The 19,502-nt window shown below is 43.2% G+C and overlaps 1 protein-coding gene across 1 annotated transcript; it reads right to left on the reverse strand.

Moving 5' to 3' along the window:
- Positions 1–5,189: 5,189 nt before the first annotated feature.
- On the reverse strand, positions 5,190–19,122 carry NRBF2 (nuclear receptor binding factor 2). The gene is made up of 4 exons (XM_088526321.1): positions 18,997–19,122; positions 8,181–8,265; positions 6,541–6,581; positions 5,190–5,921 (listed from the first exon to the last, which is right to left on the reverse strand). The coding sequence occupies exons 1-4, from the start codon at positions 19,048–19,050 to the stop codon at positions 5,208–5,210; spliced, it is 894 nt and encodes a 297-aa protein (XP_088382447.1). The 5' UTR covers positions 19,051–19,122; the 3' UTR covers positions 5,190–5,207.
- Positions 19,123–19,502: the final 380 nt, after the last annotated feature.

Consider the following 19,502-nt stretch of genomic DNA (forward strand, 5'->3'; position numbering starts at 1 on the left):
GGGGCACTGCCAGCTGCCTCTGGAGCAACCGTTTGAAGTATTGTGTCTTCCTTCCACCTTCCTGCTCAGATGGAGATCTTTCTTGCTCTGCTTTGCTCTTCGTGGAACTCTTCATCTCCATTTTATCACTCCTGAAAGCTCAAGAGATCATCAATCCTGCAGGCCCACCTTTGCCACACATACAGCCTCCGTCACTGCTTTTCAGGGATACCTCGTGGTCCTTGTCCCCTTCACTGCCACACAAGAGGAGCAAAGCAACATTCTCCCTGTGTGAGCTGTAGGTGTTATTAATAAAGAATAACTAATTAACAGTACAGCAGGAGTGCTACAGCCTGAACTCTTTCAGCGTAGGTGGTTGTCTGTGATGTGTTTTAGCTCAAAACAAAATTTGCTGGATTTGCTGGCAGTGAAACCCCATGGTCCATATCGCATAGGTCAGAGAAATCAGGTTATAAAGTTCTGATTTCTAAATCTATTTATTCTACCTTTCCAGCTCCATGGAAATTGCTCTGATCTGCATGTGTAAACCAACCCCCTGCATCTGATGGGTGCCGCCTTCTCACGTGCTCTGACCTTCTTGGTAAGTGGCATTTCGCTTGTGCCCTCTCCCGCTCTCGCCCTCCAACATGGCCTGTCCTTGTGCTCCCCCCTGGGCAGCACCGCTCTGCCCTGGGCCCCTTCGGCACTGCGGCCGCTTCTCCGCGTCTCCCTGCTCCGCTGCGGCAGGAGGGAGGCAGCATCCACGGCCGGATCCCTTCTACTCCACCCCAGCAGGGCGACTGGGGAGCTCTGAGCAATGAGTGATTTGTGGCGTGGGAAGCACACGCAAACTGATTCTGCGCTTTTTTGGTTTGTTTGGGTAGGTTTCAAAGAGGAAGTCGGCATCTCAATGTAGCTGGTAGGAAAGTTTGTCTCAGGGCGGACTGAAGACATGTTTTTACCTGAGGTGTTGTGCACAGGTGGTTGCGTTTTGAACTTGGAGCTTTCTAAAGCCGCAGTGATGGAGAGGAAGATTTTTACTGTTAAGTTTCCAAGTGAACTTTCCTGCTTCCTTCCAACCAGACTAATATAACATGTTCTTGACACAGATGCCTGCTTCTTTTTCCAGTCCCAAGACAGGTGTTTTTATTGCAGCTCTGTGCTTCCTTAGTGGAATTAAGAGAGTAGATTTTGGTAGCTCTGAGGCAGGAAATCCTGTATTTTTACAGCTCTAAGGATTTTATATTGTTTGATCTCAATAATACCTTAACTTCTGCAGCAAATGGACCTGAGGGAACATTTCAAATGATCACAAGCCAGAAAGCCCGAGCAAGTTTAGGTTACGCCCAGATTGTAAAGCAAACATGGGGCAAGAAGCAGGGTGGGAGAAAGATGGCCCTAACTCCCCGTCTGCAGGGAGCACCGAGTTCCTCTGCACACAGTTGTAGCCCGTGTGCCGCACAACCAGGCAGGAGAGTTTGGCAAGTGTTCTCCAGCCTGAAAGTCATTTGTGGCATCCACCAGTGCCCTTTGGATTACTTTTGATTAGTTCTCCTAGGACTTTTTGTTTCTTCCGTATTTTCAGGCCTCTTCAATAAGGGATTTCAGCAGCTATTGTCAAATTTTTGGCTTTTTTTTTTTAATCTATGATGTGATGTGAGTGGCAGAGTTGTTGTAAATGCACAGCTGCCACCAGAGACATCATCTCCACATTAGTGCATTTGGACAGGGATTTCTGACGCGGGAGTCCCCGTCAGCGAGGGCAGGTCAGTGGGAGTCGCAGATGGTGGAAGAGCCACTGTTGACAGGAGAGCAGGAAGGGAATTGAAAGCCAAAGAGTTCCTGAAAATTGAAATGCTCTCAGAGGAAGAAGTCACAAGATTCTCTTTTCCTTTTATATAAAACCAAAACGTAAAACCCCACACTTCTGTATTTGGTTTGAGCTGTCATTCTAAGTAGCAACTGGTGGTGCAGTCTGCAGATTTTATTCTCAAGAGATCCCACGTTGCTTCCCAGCTGCCTTTCTCTGGTTTCCCCTTCTGTGGGGATACAGTCAGAGATTGTGTAATTACATTTTGCTTTGCAAAACACGTTGGCTACATTCAATGGGGATAATATTCCTGTGTTTCAAGACAACAGTGGTTTCTGTGGTGAAGCAAAGTCTATGAATAGAAGTCAGTGTCTGGACACATGTTTAAAATTGGTTCCTGGTGAGACGCTTTGAAATAATCAACCACCAAAGTTTTGAGTTGAGTGCAGTAGAAAACAATCCAGACCAGACTCAAAGCCTGGGGGAGTCTCCATGCCCCCTGTGACAGGTTTGGGTTTCACACCGTGCCGCACACGTAAGCGATCGCCTTACTGCTGCTACAGTCCATGCACAAAGATAAATGACTAAACTGCTATATCTTTTATTCTTGAAACAAGGATCAGTCTACTAAAATGGTGCTAGTAAAGAAAAGGCAGACTGTTCTGTAGCGGGAAGTGGGGGCTCTCCGTTTTAATGCAACCAAGCAAGATCCTGGGTATCCACCAGATGGCATCTTCAGCAAAGAAACGCTCCGAAAAGCACTCGACTGCCCCTGAGCTGTTCAGCCTTACAAAATTCAGCCTGGAACGTCATCAAAAAGTAAGTGACAGCAAGAGAGAACATCCTTGCTGTCCTCCTGCTATGTAATGGTTGGTCTTTAGGTGCGGGTCTAGTAACTTCATCTTGTGGAGGAAGAGGTAGGAAAAAAAGCGAAAATGAGGAAAAGGGGTGGGGGGGAGTTTAACTACGCTTAGGAGGCAGAAATGAGCAAGAGGTGTGTGAGCAACAGTGCAACCAATGCCGAGGTGCAGGGAGGCAAATCAGGTGCTTCTTTCTAACTTTCATGATACAAGAACTCAAAGCAAAAGTCATTGAAAGCAGCTCAAAACTATTAAAGCTTAAATTAAGTACTGACAGACCTTGGGGAAAGTTTATATATATATATATTTACCTATATATATATATATATATATATATATATATATATATATATATATATAGGTAAATATTCTTTATGTCATATTCTTTATGACAATTTTTGTTGTTTATTCTTTAGACTGACTGCTTAGATTTAAAAACAGATTAAAGAGCTGTTTACTTGATAAAATTAAAATGCTTCACATTAACTTATTTCATCCCCTAACACCTGCCCCGGCATTCAAAGCAAGGCCAGTTTCTAGGCAGATACACTCGTTGCTGGAGGATGCGGCCTCACGAGCAGCCTGTGCCGCTGCCAGGCGGGGAGCGGAGCCGCGCGCTGCCCCTGCCCGGCTGCGGCGCCGGGGCCGCCCTCGGCCCTGGCTGCGGAAGGAGCCCTGGGAGCGCTGGCCAAGGCCGCCCGCCAGCCCGGAGCCCCGCGCGGCGTGGGAGAGCGTTCCCTGCCGAGGGCACCACGCACAGGAGCGGAACCGGAACCAACTACCGGGGCACCAGTAGCTTCGTCTGAGAAACAGAAGGTACAGCTTGTATCCCCTTCCCTCACTCAAGAGCCCTGATTCTTCAGCAGAGGTAGACAGGCTAAAAGCTGTTTCCTATGATGTGACAGGAGAACGCAACTTCTGTAGCTACTCTTTGTGGAGACAGCTGAAATTGCTGTTTATACCTAACATTTAGATATAAATGTGAGATTAGGTAAGTGCTTAAATAAGTTTATTTCCTTCTCATGAGCACATCCTGTTTTCTGTGTTTTACTGGTAGGAAGTGTTATGAACTACTGACTTACTATCTGTAAAAGCCAGACGGGCAGGTAACAACGGACACAGTAACTTGTCCTTATGTGAGAAGAGCAAAGTGAGACCTTATGTGACACAAGAGCACTTGGGACTAGATTCGGTCATCACAGCTGTCCTGCGCAGTCATGTGCTGAGCTCTACCCACGGGAAAATAACATTTCTCCCCCCAGAAAGATTAGTCTCCTGCCCCAGTTCAGTGTGAGGGAGCTCCTCCAGTACTTGTCTGGGTTTCATTTCCATGGACATTCTCTTGGGGAGGAGCTGCACAGCGCTGGGCTGTTCTTTGTTCTTCTGGCGTATTCTGGAAACAAAACGCACCCTAACCAGCAACTTACCTCGTAACACCACAGCAATAAGCCAGAGTGGGGAAGCTTAGGTGAGGTCACAGCTTCCATGAATCAGTAACGTGCACCAGGCGCGGGGCCTCGTCCTGTCCTGCGAAGCGGGACCGCAGCGCGAGGGCTGCCCGGGCCCGCGCCGCAGCGACCGAGCAAAGCCCTGGACTTCAGCCCAGCTTGCCAGCACGTGCTGGAGGAGGAACACGCAGGAGGTCGGTTGTACATGTTTACTAACACAGTTAGTATAAATCTTAATTTATTTTTTTATACTCTGCAATATTTATAGAGATTTTACGCACTTATGGTTAGTGTCAAAACACCTTGGTTTTTATTTTCATATCCTTTTTGAATCAGGTTAAGCTGTAAACAATTTTTCTTCCACTCAGATACTGCCAGGTAGAATTACTTCCACTCATGCATCACTGAAAACAAAAAGGGTATTTTTCCTTACGTATAGATTTTCTTTTTAACCATGTCACTTTATACAGAAACCAACAGCTAGATTCAATGCACCCTGATTAGTTATGTAAACAGAGAACCCAAATGAAACCTCAACAGAATGAGTAAGTTGGTTCCTTCACAGAATGGAAACGTTTCTCTCTCCTGACTTAAGGTTAGCCTACTCAGGAGAGTAGAGTGTGGCACATTAATCAATCTAGGAGCTGTATAAATTGCACCGTATCTGAATTAACAGTTATGCATAATGAAATGCACAGTTTAAATTCATGCTAGAAAGCATTTTTCAATATGAAGTGGCAGCCAACTGGCAACCATAACAGTTAAGTTCTGCACCATCATTTATGGCATTATAGATAACTATTACATATAGCATACTTTAAAACCCTGAAGGATTGTGTTATTGGAAACATTCTCCAGGCAGTCATTTGGTTTGAAACATTAGGAGAAAGACTAAAGAGCTCATCATCTTATACCAATTATGGTATCTTTAAATTTCATGAAGTAGATCAGATATGATGTGTATTTCACAGTAACAAAGTTGCTTTAATGCCTTTTCTCCAACAGTACGATTGTGTTGCATGTTTCTGCCCTCACATCATCATTGTCCTGGTGGTTTTCCCTTTTCTCAGTTTGGATAACTACAATGAGCACTTTTCCTGTTGTTTTTTTTTAACTATTCATCAGTCCTTTCAGTATATCTTCAGAAAGTTCCAGCAGAGGCAGTTCCGGGGACGGGATGTCCAGGGGAGGAAGGTTGGGTATGGGAATGTCCTTTGCCTTCCCAGCAGCTGTTCCAAACTTCTGCCAACTCGCAGCTGAAGAGGCTTCTGAATGTTGCTGCAGACCCCACAACTCTGACTTCTCTACGAAGTCGGCATCTACATCCAACTCCTTCTCTACTGGAGATTTTTGGAGTCTAGCTCTTTCTGCTTTTAACTGCTTATTCTCTCTCCTTAATCTCTCATTTTCAGCTACAAGAAATTCTATATGCCGTTTCAAATCTGCAATTTTGGTTGCCTGCTCTTCTATTATTGTTTTGTCATCTTTTGGAGCTTTACTCCCAATACATGCTTCCAATGACTCTTTTTTTTTCTGAAGCAGAAACAATAGTGTATCTGGGTCCCTGTCAAAGACACCCTGAATATTCTGTAGATGTTTCTCTGCAGAAGGGCTGTATTTCTGAGTAACAGGAACCAATACGTTTGGATCATCAGACTCCTCAGCAGGTGGCTTACAGGAAGCCTGGAGGTGTGTGGCTACGTCCTTGTCACCATGCTGCTGAGCCTTCAGCTTTTCCTCTCGCTTTGCCCTTTTCCACCTCTCCTGGATGAGCAGTAACTGTTTCAGGTGACTATCCCTTTGTAATTCCAGTGATAGCTGTGCCTGTGCAGGAGCAAGGGTAAACAAATCAGCAGGTGGTACCTAATCCGGCTGCATATTCATGCACGTGAAGTTTCGTTCACGTAAACGTTTACAGAACCAGCATCACAGCATGTCCCGGGGCGAAGGGGGGCTTTTTGTTATTCAGATGCTAAATCCATCCAAAAGAAATTCTGATATGTCCCCTAGATTTATTGTAACTAGGGGTATTATTAAGGACTGGGTTTTAACATATTAATCAACAGCACCACTAAGCAGAAAAGTGTCCCAATGCCTAATATGGTCCAAAATGATGTGGCCATATTTGAAGGAAAGGGGGTATTTAATAACTCACAGGAACCACCTGGAAAAGAGGTGGCCCTTTTTCTGTAAGAATGACCCTTGGCAGGAAAGGCAGATGTCAGATCTGTCAGATCAGTGTTGAGACGGGGACTGTATTACTATTGTCTGAACTCAAAGCCTGCTGCTCTGGAAGGTCTGAGCAGGCTGCACTACTGCAACCCCACACAGCTCTGTGCAACAAATGAGGACGGCACAGGGCTGTGCTCCCGCCATCTCCGCTCAGGATGAACGAAACCAGAAGGGCGAGCTGATTGCGGAGGCCGCTGCACGTGGCTCTCACCTGCTCGGACTGGGTCAGCTTCATGGCTTCTGTCAGGTAGGCTGCAGGAGAGAAAAACACTTAGGGCAGGGTTACAAAACCTTAGTATTTCCTTAAAAGCTAAGAAAACACTTCAGACCTTACATGTTCTGAACTGCTAGGTAAAAGAAGCAGGAGAAAGGCAAAACCTTCACTAAATTACAGGGGCTGGCAACACATTCTATTTTTCAAGAGTATAAAAATACTACCATAGGATCATCTAACACATGCTACAGCCTTGCCATTGCATCCTGTCAGCTCAAGTGGCTCCAATTTGGTCTTCAGAGGAGGACTCCAGCCCCGTATGATGGTAGCCGTTTTCAGAAAATGCCAGGAAGAGCAACTTCCCTACGTGGCAAAGCTACACCAGTCAGCACTAAAATGCAATGCTTTTCCTTAACATGCACGTAAGTAAAATCCTCTCTCATTATATGCCAAAACTATGAAGCAAAGCTTTTTCAGTTATGTTCCTGGACTGCTGTCCTTCATCAGAGTTACCCACTTCTTCATCAACTTCCCCTCCAAATCAGAAAAGCTGCTTAGAGCAGTACTTGAGGCTTTGCACCTATCTTGCTGGTGCTGAAAATGACAAAAGAGGGCTAAGAAATTCTTAATCAAATTCAGAAGGATATAATATAATGGTGCAGAATCATCCACTGAAGAAAAACAAGAAACATTCAATGAATTTTTTGGTTTGTTTTAGTATGTGCCAAGAAGGAACAAAAAGGAAAAGTCTGTGTATTAGAGCTAAAGAGAACTTAAGTGCCATCTCTCATTGCTCTCAGTATTCATATATACCAAAGAAATTACAAGTTTCTCACTTTTTTTAAGTATTTATGAATGGAAAGCAAGAATGCCTGGTATCTAGGTTACAATGTTCACAGTAACCACTTATTTTGTCTCCATACAAGTCCTGTCACTGGAAATGTCCTACTTGTTGCACCAATTAAGACATCCTCTTTCTTCTTCTGCCAAGTGGTTGCTGCACTTTGTCAGCCAGTTCATGGACTTCAGCACAAATAATTAACTGTGACTCGTTACATGCACAGGTAGAAGAACAAAACCTCAGTTAAGGGAGGGCTGTCACCTGCAGTGCCAAGGCCTCCAGTGTAATCTGTTCTTTTGTGTGACTTCTACAGGAGCTGAGCTGACTGCCCCTATATGTTCCCCTTTAGCAACATATAAGTTTTCTTGACTGAGACATTAGAAAATCGAAGTAAATAAACCCTTTACTTAAAAAAAAGTGTCTAAGTGTTTCCTTCATCAACAGAGAAAGAAGTTACTAAAGGTATGAAAGAAGCCAAGAAAAGATGAAGTGTAAAGTGAAGTGAAACCAGGTTTGCATCTGCAATTTTTCCATGACATAAGGTGCTGGGTTTATCTTGAGTCTAGAACTGCCAGTGACAGCTATCCCCCAAAAAAACAACTTTGGAAATTTCTGGCAGTAGCTATTCGTATTAGAGAACAGATTTCCAAATGGGACTTTGATCTGGACTGAAAAATGAATTCACATTTTAAGAATAAAAATAGTACTCTGCAAGTTACTAGGTACTTTATTTATATGAAGCAGGTGAATCTAGAAAGTGATTTGAAAAGCTGGAATGTGAGAAATACCTACTCACCAGCAGCTTTTTTGTGACAAGAAATTGCTTCTTCATATTTTCCTGCTGCCAGCAAACGGTCTGCTTTCCTGCTCTGCTGATGAGCCTTAAAAAGAGCATTACATCAATGGGGGTTAACACACAAATAGCTCCTCTGTTTCAAAAGCAAAAGCTTTGGCTCATCTAAGCATCCTGCATCAATTTCAGTTCTCAAGCTTTTATATACTGCCTTTAGTATACATCATACAAGAGCATGTACTGTACAGGTAAGAAATGAATTTTGCGAATGCAGCAAAGACGGTGTTTGCAACACTGTGAAATCCATCTGAAGCTCTTCCTCGGCACGTACATCTTTGCCTTTACAGCCATCCACTGTATTTGTGTAAGAAGACCAACAGACTACAGAAACCAAGAGAAACTTTTAAGTATTTAGGACCATTTTACCTGGCAGAATGTGAGATATTTGAACGATGTAGCTGGAAAATGAAATGTTGCACCTTTGAGCTACCTGACTGCTGTCCCATGCACAGGAGGCTTCACCTCTTGCGTGAAGAAGTTGGAAAAGATCTTGTTCTTTTTTAATTCACAACATACATTAATTTTAAAATGACATGCAAACCCACAGTTAGGAGTAGCAACGCCACGTTCTTGCTGCACACCAGTTAAGGCTATACGAGCATTTGGAAGCCACTCATATAGACTGCTAGGGCAGACTAAGCATGTTGCTGGAAGCCAGCAGCTGATGCAAGTGAGCGGTGTTTGCATCTGCTCCGCTGGGAAGAGGAGAGCACAGCCAGCGCTGCCGCGCTCCCCAACGCCAGGCTCTCCAGCACTGCCACGAGACAGGGATATTGTGGTCCTTCCTCCAGGACAAGCTGTGTGCTATGAATGACTGTGACTGCTGAGTGGTAGGACTGTCAGTAACACACACTGCCCAGGCCTGCTTGACTGCATGTTGAATTTCAAGTAAAAGGGTAACAAGAGCCAGGAACCAGCTCTATAAAACAACACAAGGCGCTTACAGAACTGACAGAGGTTTTTGCTGTTTCTCTGTCTTTAAAAATTACTGTTTCTCTGTGCTGGACCCCACCTGGCTTAACTTTTAAAGGAAACAGGAACTGAAAGCGTACGTACGCTCTGACCCATACAAATACTTTGTTCTTCCTGTTCACCCAGATAAATGTATCAGGCTTCAGATGTTTGGTTAATACAAGATTCATTGACTCGCTTCTTAAGCATATTCCAGGATAATACATAAAACATATGCATACATACATAAAAATGAGACCATTTGTCCATGTCCTAAGCTGTTAGGATGACTGGCTTCCCGTGGGCCTTATTTATGGAATTACACTTTTCTCTGTCTCTCCCAATATTGGCGAAAGCATCAAAAGCCATAAAAAAATACTGTAATACACTTCTATCAGGACTGATACGATACTTGCATTAACATCCATTAAAAAAAAAAGTTCAAAATTCAGATCAGTTTCTTTGTCATCATTTACCTCCAAACAGACATAATATCTACAATATCTCAGTAAATTAAATTTTCTGCTAGAATTTTAGTAGCTCTGACACCACAAATGGGGAAATAGATTGGGATTTGATATAAGCAAATAAGGTAACAAGTGGAGAATTTTTTAATGCAGAAGAGTTTAATTTCTTCAGAAAATACCCTTTTGGGTAGCGTTTATCCTTAAGCAATCCCAGCACTAACATCACTGGATTTAGGTATTTGGCTTTTCTAAAACTGGTTTAATGCACTGAGTGTTCTAAAACACATCTTGATTCTTCAGAACAAATACTCTGGGAATGTTTATCCTCATGGCATTGTTAACAGTCCCCATTTCTGCTTCCCTGAGATTAAACAATCTCAGCAGAAGAACTGATTTACTATCAGAAAATCATCTACTTCATGGCCTCTTTTTATTGACTGCTACAAATGACATATGCCAGAAAGATAAACTTATTTCCCATGAGCATGAACAAATGAGTATCAACTCGTCCAGAGCCAATTCCTCATTACTCATGGCAGCTCATCCATTTACAAGTTAGCTGCATCATGGGTATAAAAACACCTGAGCTAGTTCCTTGAACAACAATTTTTCAATAAATTTGTCTCTTCTTTTGCAAGTTGCCCAAGCAGGTCTAAGCAATCAGAGAATCTGAAATCAGAGAGCATCTGGAGAAAGAAGATCTAATAAAGCAGTTCGGCAAGCCAGAGGCTTGGCTCCATTTATTAGTTTCTACATATAAGAACTTGAAACTGGTTATTTTCAAAGGCTGTTTTTCATGTTTTACACTGTTGCAGCACCAGCCTATTTGAATCACTTAGGCATATGCAGAACATTTGAGGACAATCTATCGGTTGTTACTTGACTGATCAATTAAATTATTTCCATCCTCCATTAAGTCTCAGAAGCTGAAGAGAGTCTAAAGCAGTTGGGCTAGAACATAAATAAACAAACAGAAACAAACAAACCAAAAAACAAACAAACAAAAAACCCACAAGATGCTAACACAAAGATAAAATATAGGGTTGCTTGATTGTAAGGACAAAACTCCTTTCTTGCTGTTACATTAAAACACACAGATGCCTGGCTTATTCCGATGTACAGCAGCAGGCTTCACCAGTGGAAACAGCAGCAGAGGAATCAAAAATCAGTCTTTTTGCATAGATTTATTTGAGAAAGTTGATGTTTTGCAGTTGATCATAAGGGAAAAAAATCTTTATTTTGTACATTTTCCTGCCAACTTGGCAAGGATATATTTACTCTTTTATTCCACCCTGCAAGTGATTATTCTGATTAGTTGACTGTGCAAAGACCAAGGAATTTCTCCCATTTCCATGGTAGAATATTCATCACTAGCCATTTGAAGAAAACGGTGGTGCTGTTTCCCAGCAGCCAGTAATGAATCTGTAACATGTGGGTATTTGGGTGCTTAATATGCCACATATCACAGACAAACTTCCACATCTAACCTAGCCAGAGGGTGTACTCTCAGCACTCTGTTACATTTAGGCACACGCAGCATCCAAACCACTGTTAGAAAATCTATTCTGAACTCAGCGTAGACTGTACCCCCCTGCAACAACTGGCAACGGAAGAACCAGTGCTATCACAGAGCGAAAAAGGGGCTTTCAAGTTTATTCCTGGCCTGATGTCATGCTAAAAGAAGGTGGTTACAACAACAATTCTGGAGCTGCTAAGCTGGTTCCTAACAGATTCCTGTAGAACTGCTTTGACTTTGGTTTTGCTGCCATGATATGACAGAAGCAGCTGCTGTATAACTGCAGTTGGTCCCTATATCTGATTTCTCCTTCCTCTCTCACTTGCATTGTTGCAAATCTCTGCAGAATGTGTTGTAAGAATAATTACAATTTATTAAGGAGCTATGGAAATGGAGGGGGGAAGTAGTTTGACAACTACCTTCAAAAGGCCCTCCCAATCCAGACAGGCAGGAATTCCCAGTCGGCAAACCCACAGGTGTAGCCACTTGACTCTCCTAAGAGGAAGCAGGTGTGAGCAAAGGATGGCCAAGGCAAAAAGGGTCCTGAAGATCCTCTAGCTTTTTTGGTTTTCAGTGGGTTCACGGATGTTACACTGTATCCCTTGAGCCACTCTGGATGAGCTAGAGAAGTCAAGGGTAAGTTAAACTTTCCCCTTGCAGCTAAAATAGTAAGGGATGATAGTTATTTTAAATTAGTGCTGATATGATCTTGAATGATCCTACTTTATTCTCTACCCAGCTAATCAAAATTGGTGACTCATATAACCTTTGAGCAAGTGAATCAAAAATTAATCAACTATCTAAAGCAGCAATGCAGATAATCTCTTTACCTAGAATTTTCTTCAACAGGTCAAAAATTAACACAGAGCTTATTTTAATGCACTGTAAACAAGAAGCTCATGTACCTGCAGCAGGCCATGTGGAAGCCCACTATTTCCTCAAGCTATGGAAAAGCTGTACCAGTTTCTATCTAGCTAAAATGAAGCACTCTAGCTGGGACTTTTCCTGTATAATTTCAGTTCAATACCAGCTCTTACAGAAAGAAGACTAACAGGAAAAGCAAACAAGCAAAAAATCCTTAGTCCTACAATATTTTGAAGGTGTATCTGCATTAATTATTTTCAAATACAAGAAATCTACTATCTTTCCCTAAGCAATTTGTAGCAGTCCTTCCGTGTCTGAGACAGCCTGGTGCACATCTCTCTTGCTGCCCCAGTGGGAACAGCTCTTCACTGGGCAAAGCCTTGTGAGAAATGTTAAGCTTGTGGTCTTTATTAATTGCGGGGGGGGGGGGGGTCTCTGTAGAAGCTTATATATTTTTAATATGATTGTGAAGCAGATAACAGTGGTTTGCTTACTAATAAAGTTACAAAGGAAGTCAGGGAAAACCTGGCCCCTACAAAGGGAGGGGCCTGTGGAAAGCTGACTGTAAAGGAAGTTCTGTATAATGTAACAGTCCATAAATGCCCCAAGTACAACCAGGGCTGCTAAGGACATCTGCTTTGTGCTAGAGGGGTACTAGTTAATTTGCCAGAAAGACTCAACAACTAAGCTTTGATACCACTAAGCAAAGGCGAGAGGATTTTCTTGAGATGTGAGGAATCTACTTTGGGATTTGCTTTGTTTCCATATGGACTTTTATAGGAGCAGGTCAGAAAGGGTGTCAAAGGGATGTTACCATTGCCTTCCCCCTGCTTCTGTTTAAATCCCTCCTGAGCAGGCAATGAGCTTTGTATGTGTATGCACACATGTGCAGCGGAAAAGGGAATGAAGGAAGAATGCAAGCAGGAAAACATGACCTTGAAGTCAAGGATTCCTGAAGTCCAAGAATAAACTACAGCCACCTATGCAACTGTAGTGTGATCATGATAAACAAAACTCAGAAGGATCTTGGAGAATGTTAATATTTACAGGGAGCTACATTATAAGGAAAAAATAATGAAATAGTGTGTTTGCCACTACAAAAAAAAAAAGCTACTATGTAGCTATGTAACAAGAGCAAGTCACCTTAAAAATAGTTGCTGTATTTGTGGGGAAACTTTTACAATCAGATGAAGTTAAATAAGTGATTCTATTTTTTTTTTTTTTTCAAATGTGGATAATCAGCCAATACCACTAGCCACAAGTTAGCTGAAATTTCTGTTTTTGAAAGCCTGTCCTTAGCAAGGACAGAACAATGACTCAACTATAAATTACAGGTTTGTGTAACTGTAAAGCAAAATAAGGATGCGGGGCTCTCGTAAGAACATATTCTCAATTCAGCACTCTTTAGACACTTTGAACTGTAAAGATGTTAAAGTTCAACTCCCCTGCAAACAATAGCTTTGGAATCTAAGTATATGGGCAGACAAGCAACCAAATTATTGTGACTTGGCCAACCAGCATTAACTCACTGAATCATTAATTGACTACACATGTTCCAAACCTATTGCAATTAGGTCAACAAAGTGTCAGAGTTCCCCACCATGGAAATGTAATGAAGAGATCTGGAACCAAAGCAACTTGCACTACACTGTTCAAGCCAGGCGGAGCCCACAGTCCCACACAGGTGTAGCTGCAGCTGCTGCTCCCCTGCAACTTCACATCAGTGAAGTATCACTGGTTCACATCAGGTATCCTTTTCTGGATGCCTCGTGGCAAGGGAACCTCCACTTAATATGACAGAAGCACTAAAGCCGCAGTTTGCATTTTAGAGCCATTTCATGTACCTATATTTATCAGCTGTTTCAGTAACGTGTCTGCTCATACTCAGTGCTGCAGCTTGCACTGCAGAAGCCTTGCTAGCTGGAGGTTATAAGCTGAATGAGAGCTGTCCCACTGTCCTGTTCATAAATAAAACCAGCCTGGGATCCTAGAGGTATGCTTAGTTCTGAAGTGTCTCTGAGACTCCCTCATTCTGCTCTTTAAATGCTGGTAGGCATGCTTACTCACACCTGAACCTGTGTCTCAATGCCAGGTGGGCACTTACCCTGCTGGGTCACGTTGGCCTTACAAATATTGCTGCTAGGTACTCAAACTGCATTAATACCAGTGATGAACAGGATGTTCATGACTCAGAGCTGCTGCAAATTGCTTTATGTGCAGCAGAAAAGTTTTGAGATGTAACTGCTATTTAAGAACATGACCAACTATGACATGGTTGAGCTTTTGTAATGAGTCTATTGCTGACCAGACTGTTCAGCTGAATGCCCTTTGCATCACCTCAGTATTTGCAGTGACTTTATCCAGACAGATGTTCTGCTACCACTGAGGACTTGCACCTTACACCATCCCTCTGCTGCAATGAATTGCAGTATTACTGCACTGTTATGTGGAAAGCTGAGCTATGGTTTCAACCACCCTGGTGCAAAACACTTCACATCAGGAACAACTTGCTGTAGAAGGAGGTTCTTCCACTTCTACTACTGCAACTTTAAGAGCTTGATTCTTCTGCCTTGAGCTCAGAATTGCGTGCATCTGTCCCTTTCTTCTAACTTCAGATTGGAAGAGTAAAATAGCATCTCCCAAATGAGCTTGGAGGAAGAGAGGGGGTGACAGGATGAAGAATCAGGGGAAGAAAGTAGAACAGGATTTGGTAGCATTTGCTGTGTGTTTTTGAGGGGGGGGCTTTTACTTTTGTTTGCTTATTTTTTGTTTTTAAGCACAGAGTAACATGATGATCCTGTTTTTCCATTCAAAATAGCAGAGGTACAGGCTGGCATTAAGTCTCAAACTTATTGGTGCAAGTGATCTAAATCTTCCACTCTCTGGTAAAGTATTTCATAGATGCTTTCAGCTTTTCTCCTCTTTCATAATTTCTTTCCCACTCTATGTATTGCATATTTATTCTACCCATCATTCCCTCTTCAAATAGTTATGGCATTCATCTCATTTTTTAAACCTTTTCTTAAAGTAGACAATAGGCTGGCTTGCATTGGAATAGTTACTACCAATGTTTTACACTGTTAATATTAAAAACATTAACTACACGAGATTCTGCAATTGCAATAAACACTTGCTGTGTTCTTCTCAGCCCTGTCCCCAGTCTGTAGTTTCTACTTTTCATCAAAATAAATAACTCTTCAAATTGGACACCTTACATTTCAAGAGTCACAGGTAATATATATTCACCCATCTCTGAATGTTGCCTTCTAAACCATAGTGATTGCTATGGTTTTGTAGGCAGAATGCAGAGTAGAGGTGGCAAGTTTCCACAGAACATATCCTATGGAAGGAGACTAAAAAAAGGAATGGTAAAGTATAGGATTCACGGAGCTACGAAGCTCTGGGTGTTGGACTAAGTATCAACCTCAAGAAGGGATTAAAAAGGAAACTTCCTTGATGTACTGTTTGTCTTTATTTTTTACTGTGCTATTTCCAAGCTTCTGGTGGTCATTTGTGTGTGGCTGTACTTTAAAAGTATGGAAAAGCTTCACAGGTGTCTGGCTGACCTCTCTTGTTCCTGCACCTAAGGTTAAAATAATTGTTGAAGGAGAGCAATCGCCCATCCGGCAGCTAGAAACAGATCTTTTATAGGGCCTCTTGTGACACTGGCCTCTGTGCTTTTGCACTAAATCAGTCAAAGAACGTTGCACTGTCTTTGTTAATGACACCAGAGTATGTGTGAAACAAATGTTCACTTGGACTAAATATTCACTGTGTGGCTGCCTGCAGTTGCAAGGACTGGACTTGGTCCATACTAGTTTTAAATTCCAAGGCATAACCTAATTATGGCATTTGTAGGGTTGAAGAACGGGCTTCCTTCTCAGTAACAGGATGAGAGCTTTAACCCACTCTTTCGAGCTTAGATGATGTTTCTTGTCTGCAAACATACAATGCACTATGGGGGGAGAGGAAGTGCCAAAATGGATGCTCAAGTATCAAAGCTTCCCCAAAATGCTTTCCCAGGCTCTAACAACTCAGATGATGGAAAAGTTGTTTCAATTTATTCTTAAATGAATTATTTCTATATATAATGGAAATCTTGAAGACAATCAAGAGGAAGAATCAAATCAGCAGTTATACTTTAGCCTCAAGCCAAGAAAGGTTAAAAGAAAGAAATAAGGAGTTAACATTCAAAATGATTATTCTTTGTCAACAATGACAAAGAAGGTATACACATGCAGACGAATAACTTAGGCGGGGGGGGGGGGGAGTGTGATTGAAGGATTAATTCTAAAAACATTTCTCACTGAAGTCATTAGACCTGAAATTCAACTATTAAAATGTCAGCTAAATGGTAAATACTGATGCAGATGCAGAGTTTAGATGCAGAGTTTTATAATGCAAATCTGGAAAACAAATCAGTATTTGTCATTTGCCATCTATAAAAGTAAATCAGTAAATTGGGAAGACAAGTTATTAAGGAAAAGAAATATCACCAATAGTTTAAGGCCTTACCTTATACCCATACACATAAGGATAAAATATTGTCTTGAGATAAGCATCTTTCAGAAGATATAAATCTATTGTAATTAAATGTCAGCAGAACACAACAAGGATGGGAGGCTATCATCCTCAATTAGGCAGTTTAGGCAAATAATCAAATACATAAACAGTAACTCAAAGCCATTAATGCAATAATAATTGACTAGATATAGTAGGTCTGCTACATACTGACAGACAAACACACATTAGGACACTGTGAAATTAAGGATTTTTTTTTAGTTTATCTCTCCCAGAAAAATGGTGAACTGCCCATGCCTTCAAGTAAAAGTTGCTGCTCAAATATGCAACTAAAGAACAATATCCAAAGGATAAGATGAGCAACAACAAACAACTATAGCAAATTCTGATGAAAATACTTAACTAAAAATGCTAATTTCACTAAAATTAACAAGTAGTGATATACTGAAGGAAAATGTCTTGTACTAACTCCAAGAGTCACAAAGTTCAGATAAATAAGCCTTACTTTTATCGTATACAGAACGATGTACTAGGGTGTGTCTGTATGCCTTTATTTTTTCTTAATTTCCCTTCCAAATAGCTTGGCATTTGTAGAAGAATTCATGTTCTTTACAATTCATATGAATTGAGATTCAGGTAAAAGGATTTTTGGGGTGTTTTGTTTCTGGAGAGGAATCAGCAGCAAATGATAGTATAAATAACTTAATTATAACAAAGACTAGCACCTTCCTTGAATGTTATTGCAAACCTGACAAACACAATTAGAGAGGGACTGTGAAGGGGAGAACTCGAGGAAACCCCTGTAAATTACACCTATTTACATTTTTAAAAATGTAGGACTGTTCTGACCATGGTACTGTGCCCATTCAAACTCTTGTGGGTTTTCAGGGTGCTTGGTACAACCTGAAAGGACAGATAACTTTTCCATACAGATTCATAGCTACGCTGTATGGGAACTTCAGAAATACTTTTGTAATTTAGGCTATAGTAATTTCAGAAAAATGGAATAGGAACATATGCACAGGCAGTTTCATGGCCTTTCTGTATAGGGTTATATAAAGTAACTTCCCCCCGCCATCTTGTATCATCCATGACATGAAGTGTCTTGATCTTATTTTTAGCCCAGTGCTAGACAGGTGTGGTAACTGCACACTCCTATTGTCAGAGAATCATCATCTCTTCAGGCTGAAGCCAGGCTTTAGTCACACTCTTGGCATTCCTACCATCCTTAGTAAGTGGTCTTGGTTAGAAACGCAGCTAACTGGCAAAAATCTGCACTGCCACTGAGTGGCTAATTTTGGCCATTTACCAATGAATCCTCAATTATGGCGCTCTCTCCTTAGAGGTCCATACACTAAACATTTCCTCTAATCATCTACTTCTACAAAGGTTTCTAAAATGCCTGTAAATAGCTCCTTTTTTTATTCCTCTGGTGTTGTCATCTTCCAAATTTGACATCAAACACATAAAGTCACCAACCTGCAGGGACTGTCTACCTCCTGTGGCTGCTTATTTCACTCAACTCTTCAATATGCAGCCTGAGACAGCATGATGTGCCTCAGAGTGGCTGTGCACCACAAGTTCAGATCTAAATAGCCCCTCTCCCTGCTCTACTGCCATGGTAAACTCAAGAGAAGCCAGGAATACCCAACAGGCTCTGTATGGAGCAGGCGAGGGGTTGGCAAGGTTGACATCAAGCAGAAGCAGATGAGCTCTGACAGAACTGAAGTGACAGCAGGCTCCTAAAGCCTGTGTGGCAGTGTCCAACCCAATTCTGTATCAAAAGCCTTCCTGGGGGCACTGCAGCTGCCACCTGGTTGTGCAATTCCTGGCTGACTGGACTGCTGGACTCAAGACGGTCCAAGGGAAGGCTCTGTCTATCCCTGCCTTGGTGTGAGTCACACAGCTCTGGCAGACCCACCAGGTAGTTCAAGTGCTCTTGCATCTGGATCTCATCTGTGTGTTAGGATCCACTTGATTCAGTCTGTTCAGAATCTGGTTGTCTTTGTGAAGCTCCTGTACTTAAGCAGCAGGTTTATTTAAGCACAGGTTTATTTCAGCAGAGTCACTAGCACTTTAACACTTTAAAGCAACTCATCTTTCAAATCCAAAAGACCCTGTAGCCGCAGCTGCGCCGCACAAACCCCTGCACGCGCGTGGGTAAGTCCCGCCAGACCGCCCGCGTCTCCCGCCAACCCCGCTGTGTCCCCGTGCGCGGGCCGGGGCCGGCCGCAACCCTCCCCAGCGCCGCCTCGCCCCGGCCGCTACTCGGCGCCGAAGGGGAAGGGGTCACGGGGACCTGTTTCGTTTCCCGGGTGGCTCCTGCGCCCCATACGGCGGCCGCCGTCTCCGTCGCCGCCCAGCGGGCAGGCCCGGGCATGTCCCGCGCCACTGCCCAACGGCCGCGCGCCTCCCCCCTCCAGTAACGGCCGCGGCTCACCAGGTTGAGGGGCCCCTCCATCACCTCCATGGAGGGCGGCGGCTGCGGGCACATGGGCGCGGGGGGGGCCGCTCGCGGTGCCGCCGCCCGCCCCGCGCCGGCGGCCGGTAAACACGGCGGCCGCTTCCGCGCCGCGACGTCACGGCGGCGCCGCCCGCCCTCCGCGCGGCGTCACACGTCTCGCGAGAACGGAAGGGAAGGGACGGGCAGGGAAGCGTCGCCGGGGCAACGGGGCCCGCCCCTTCGCCAACGGCCCCGCCTCTTCGCCAACGGCCCCGCCTCTTCGCCAACGGCCCCGCCTCCTCGCCAACGGCCGCCCGCCCTCAGGAGCGGCCGCGGAGCGACCCGCGTGCCCGCGCTTCGGGTAAGCGGCCGGCCCGACCGCCCTGCCTCTCTTTTCTTTTTTTTTTCCTTTTTCCCCTTTTATTTTCTTTCCTTTTATTTTCTTTTCTTTTTTTTTCTTTTTTCTTCTTTTCTTTTTTAAAATTTTATCTTTAATTTTTTTT

Source organism: Tinamus guttatus, unplaced genomic scaffold (assembly GCF_059628265.1).
Source record: "Tinamus guttatus ecotype Peru unplaced genomic scaffold, ASM5962826v1 Tinamus_guttatus_pri_ptg000246l, whole genome shotgun sequence".
Lineage (NCBI taxonomy): Eukaryota > Metazoa > Chordata > Aves > Tinamiformes > Tinamidae > Tinamus > Tinamus guttatus.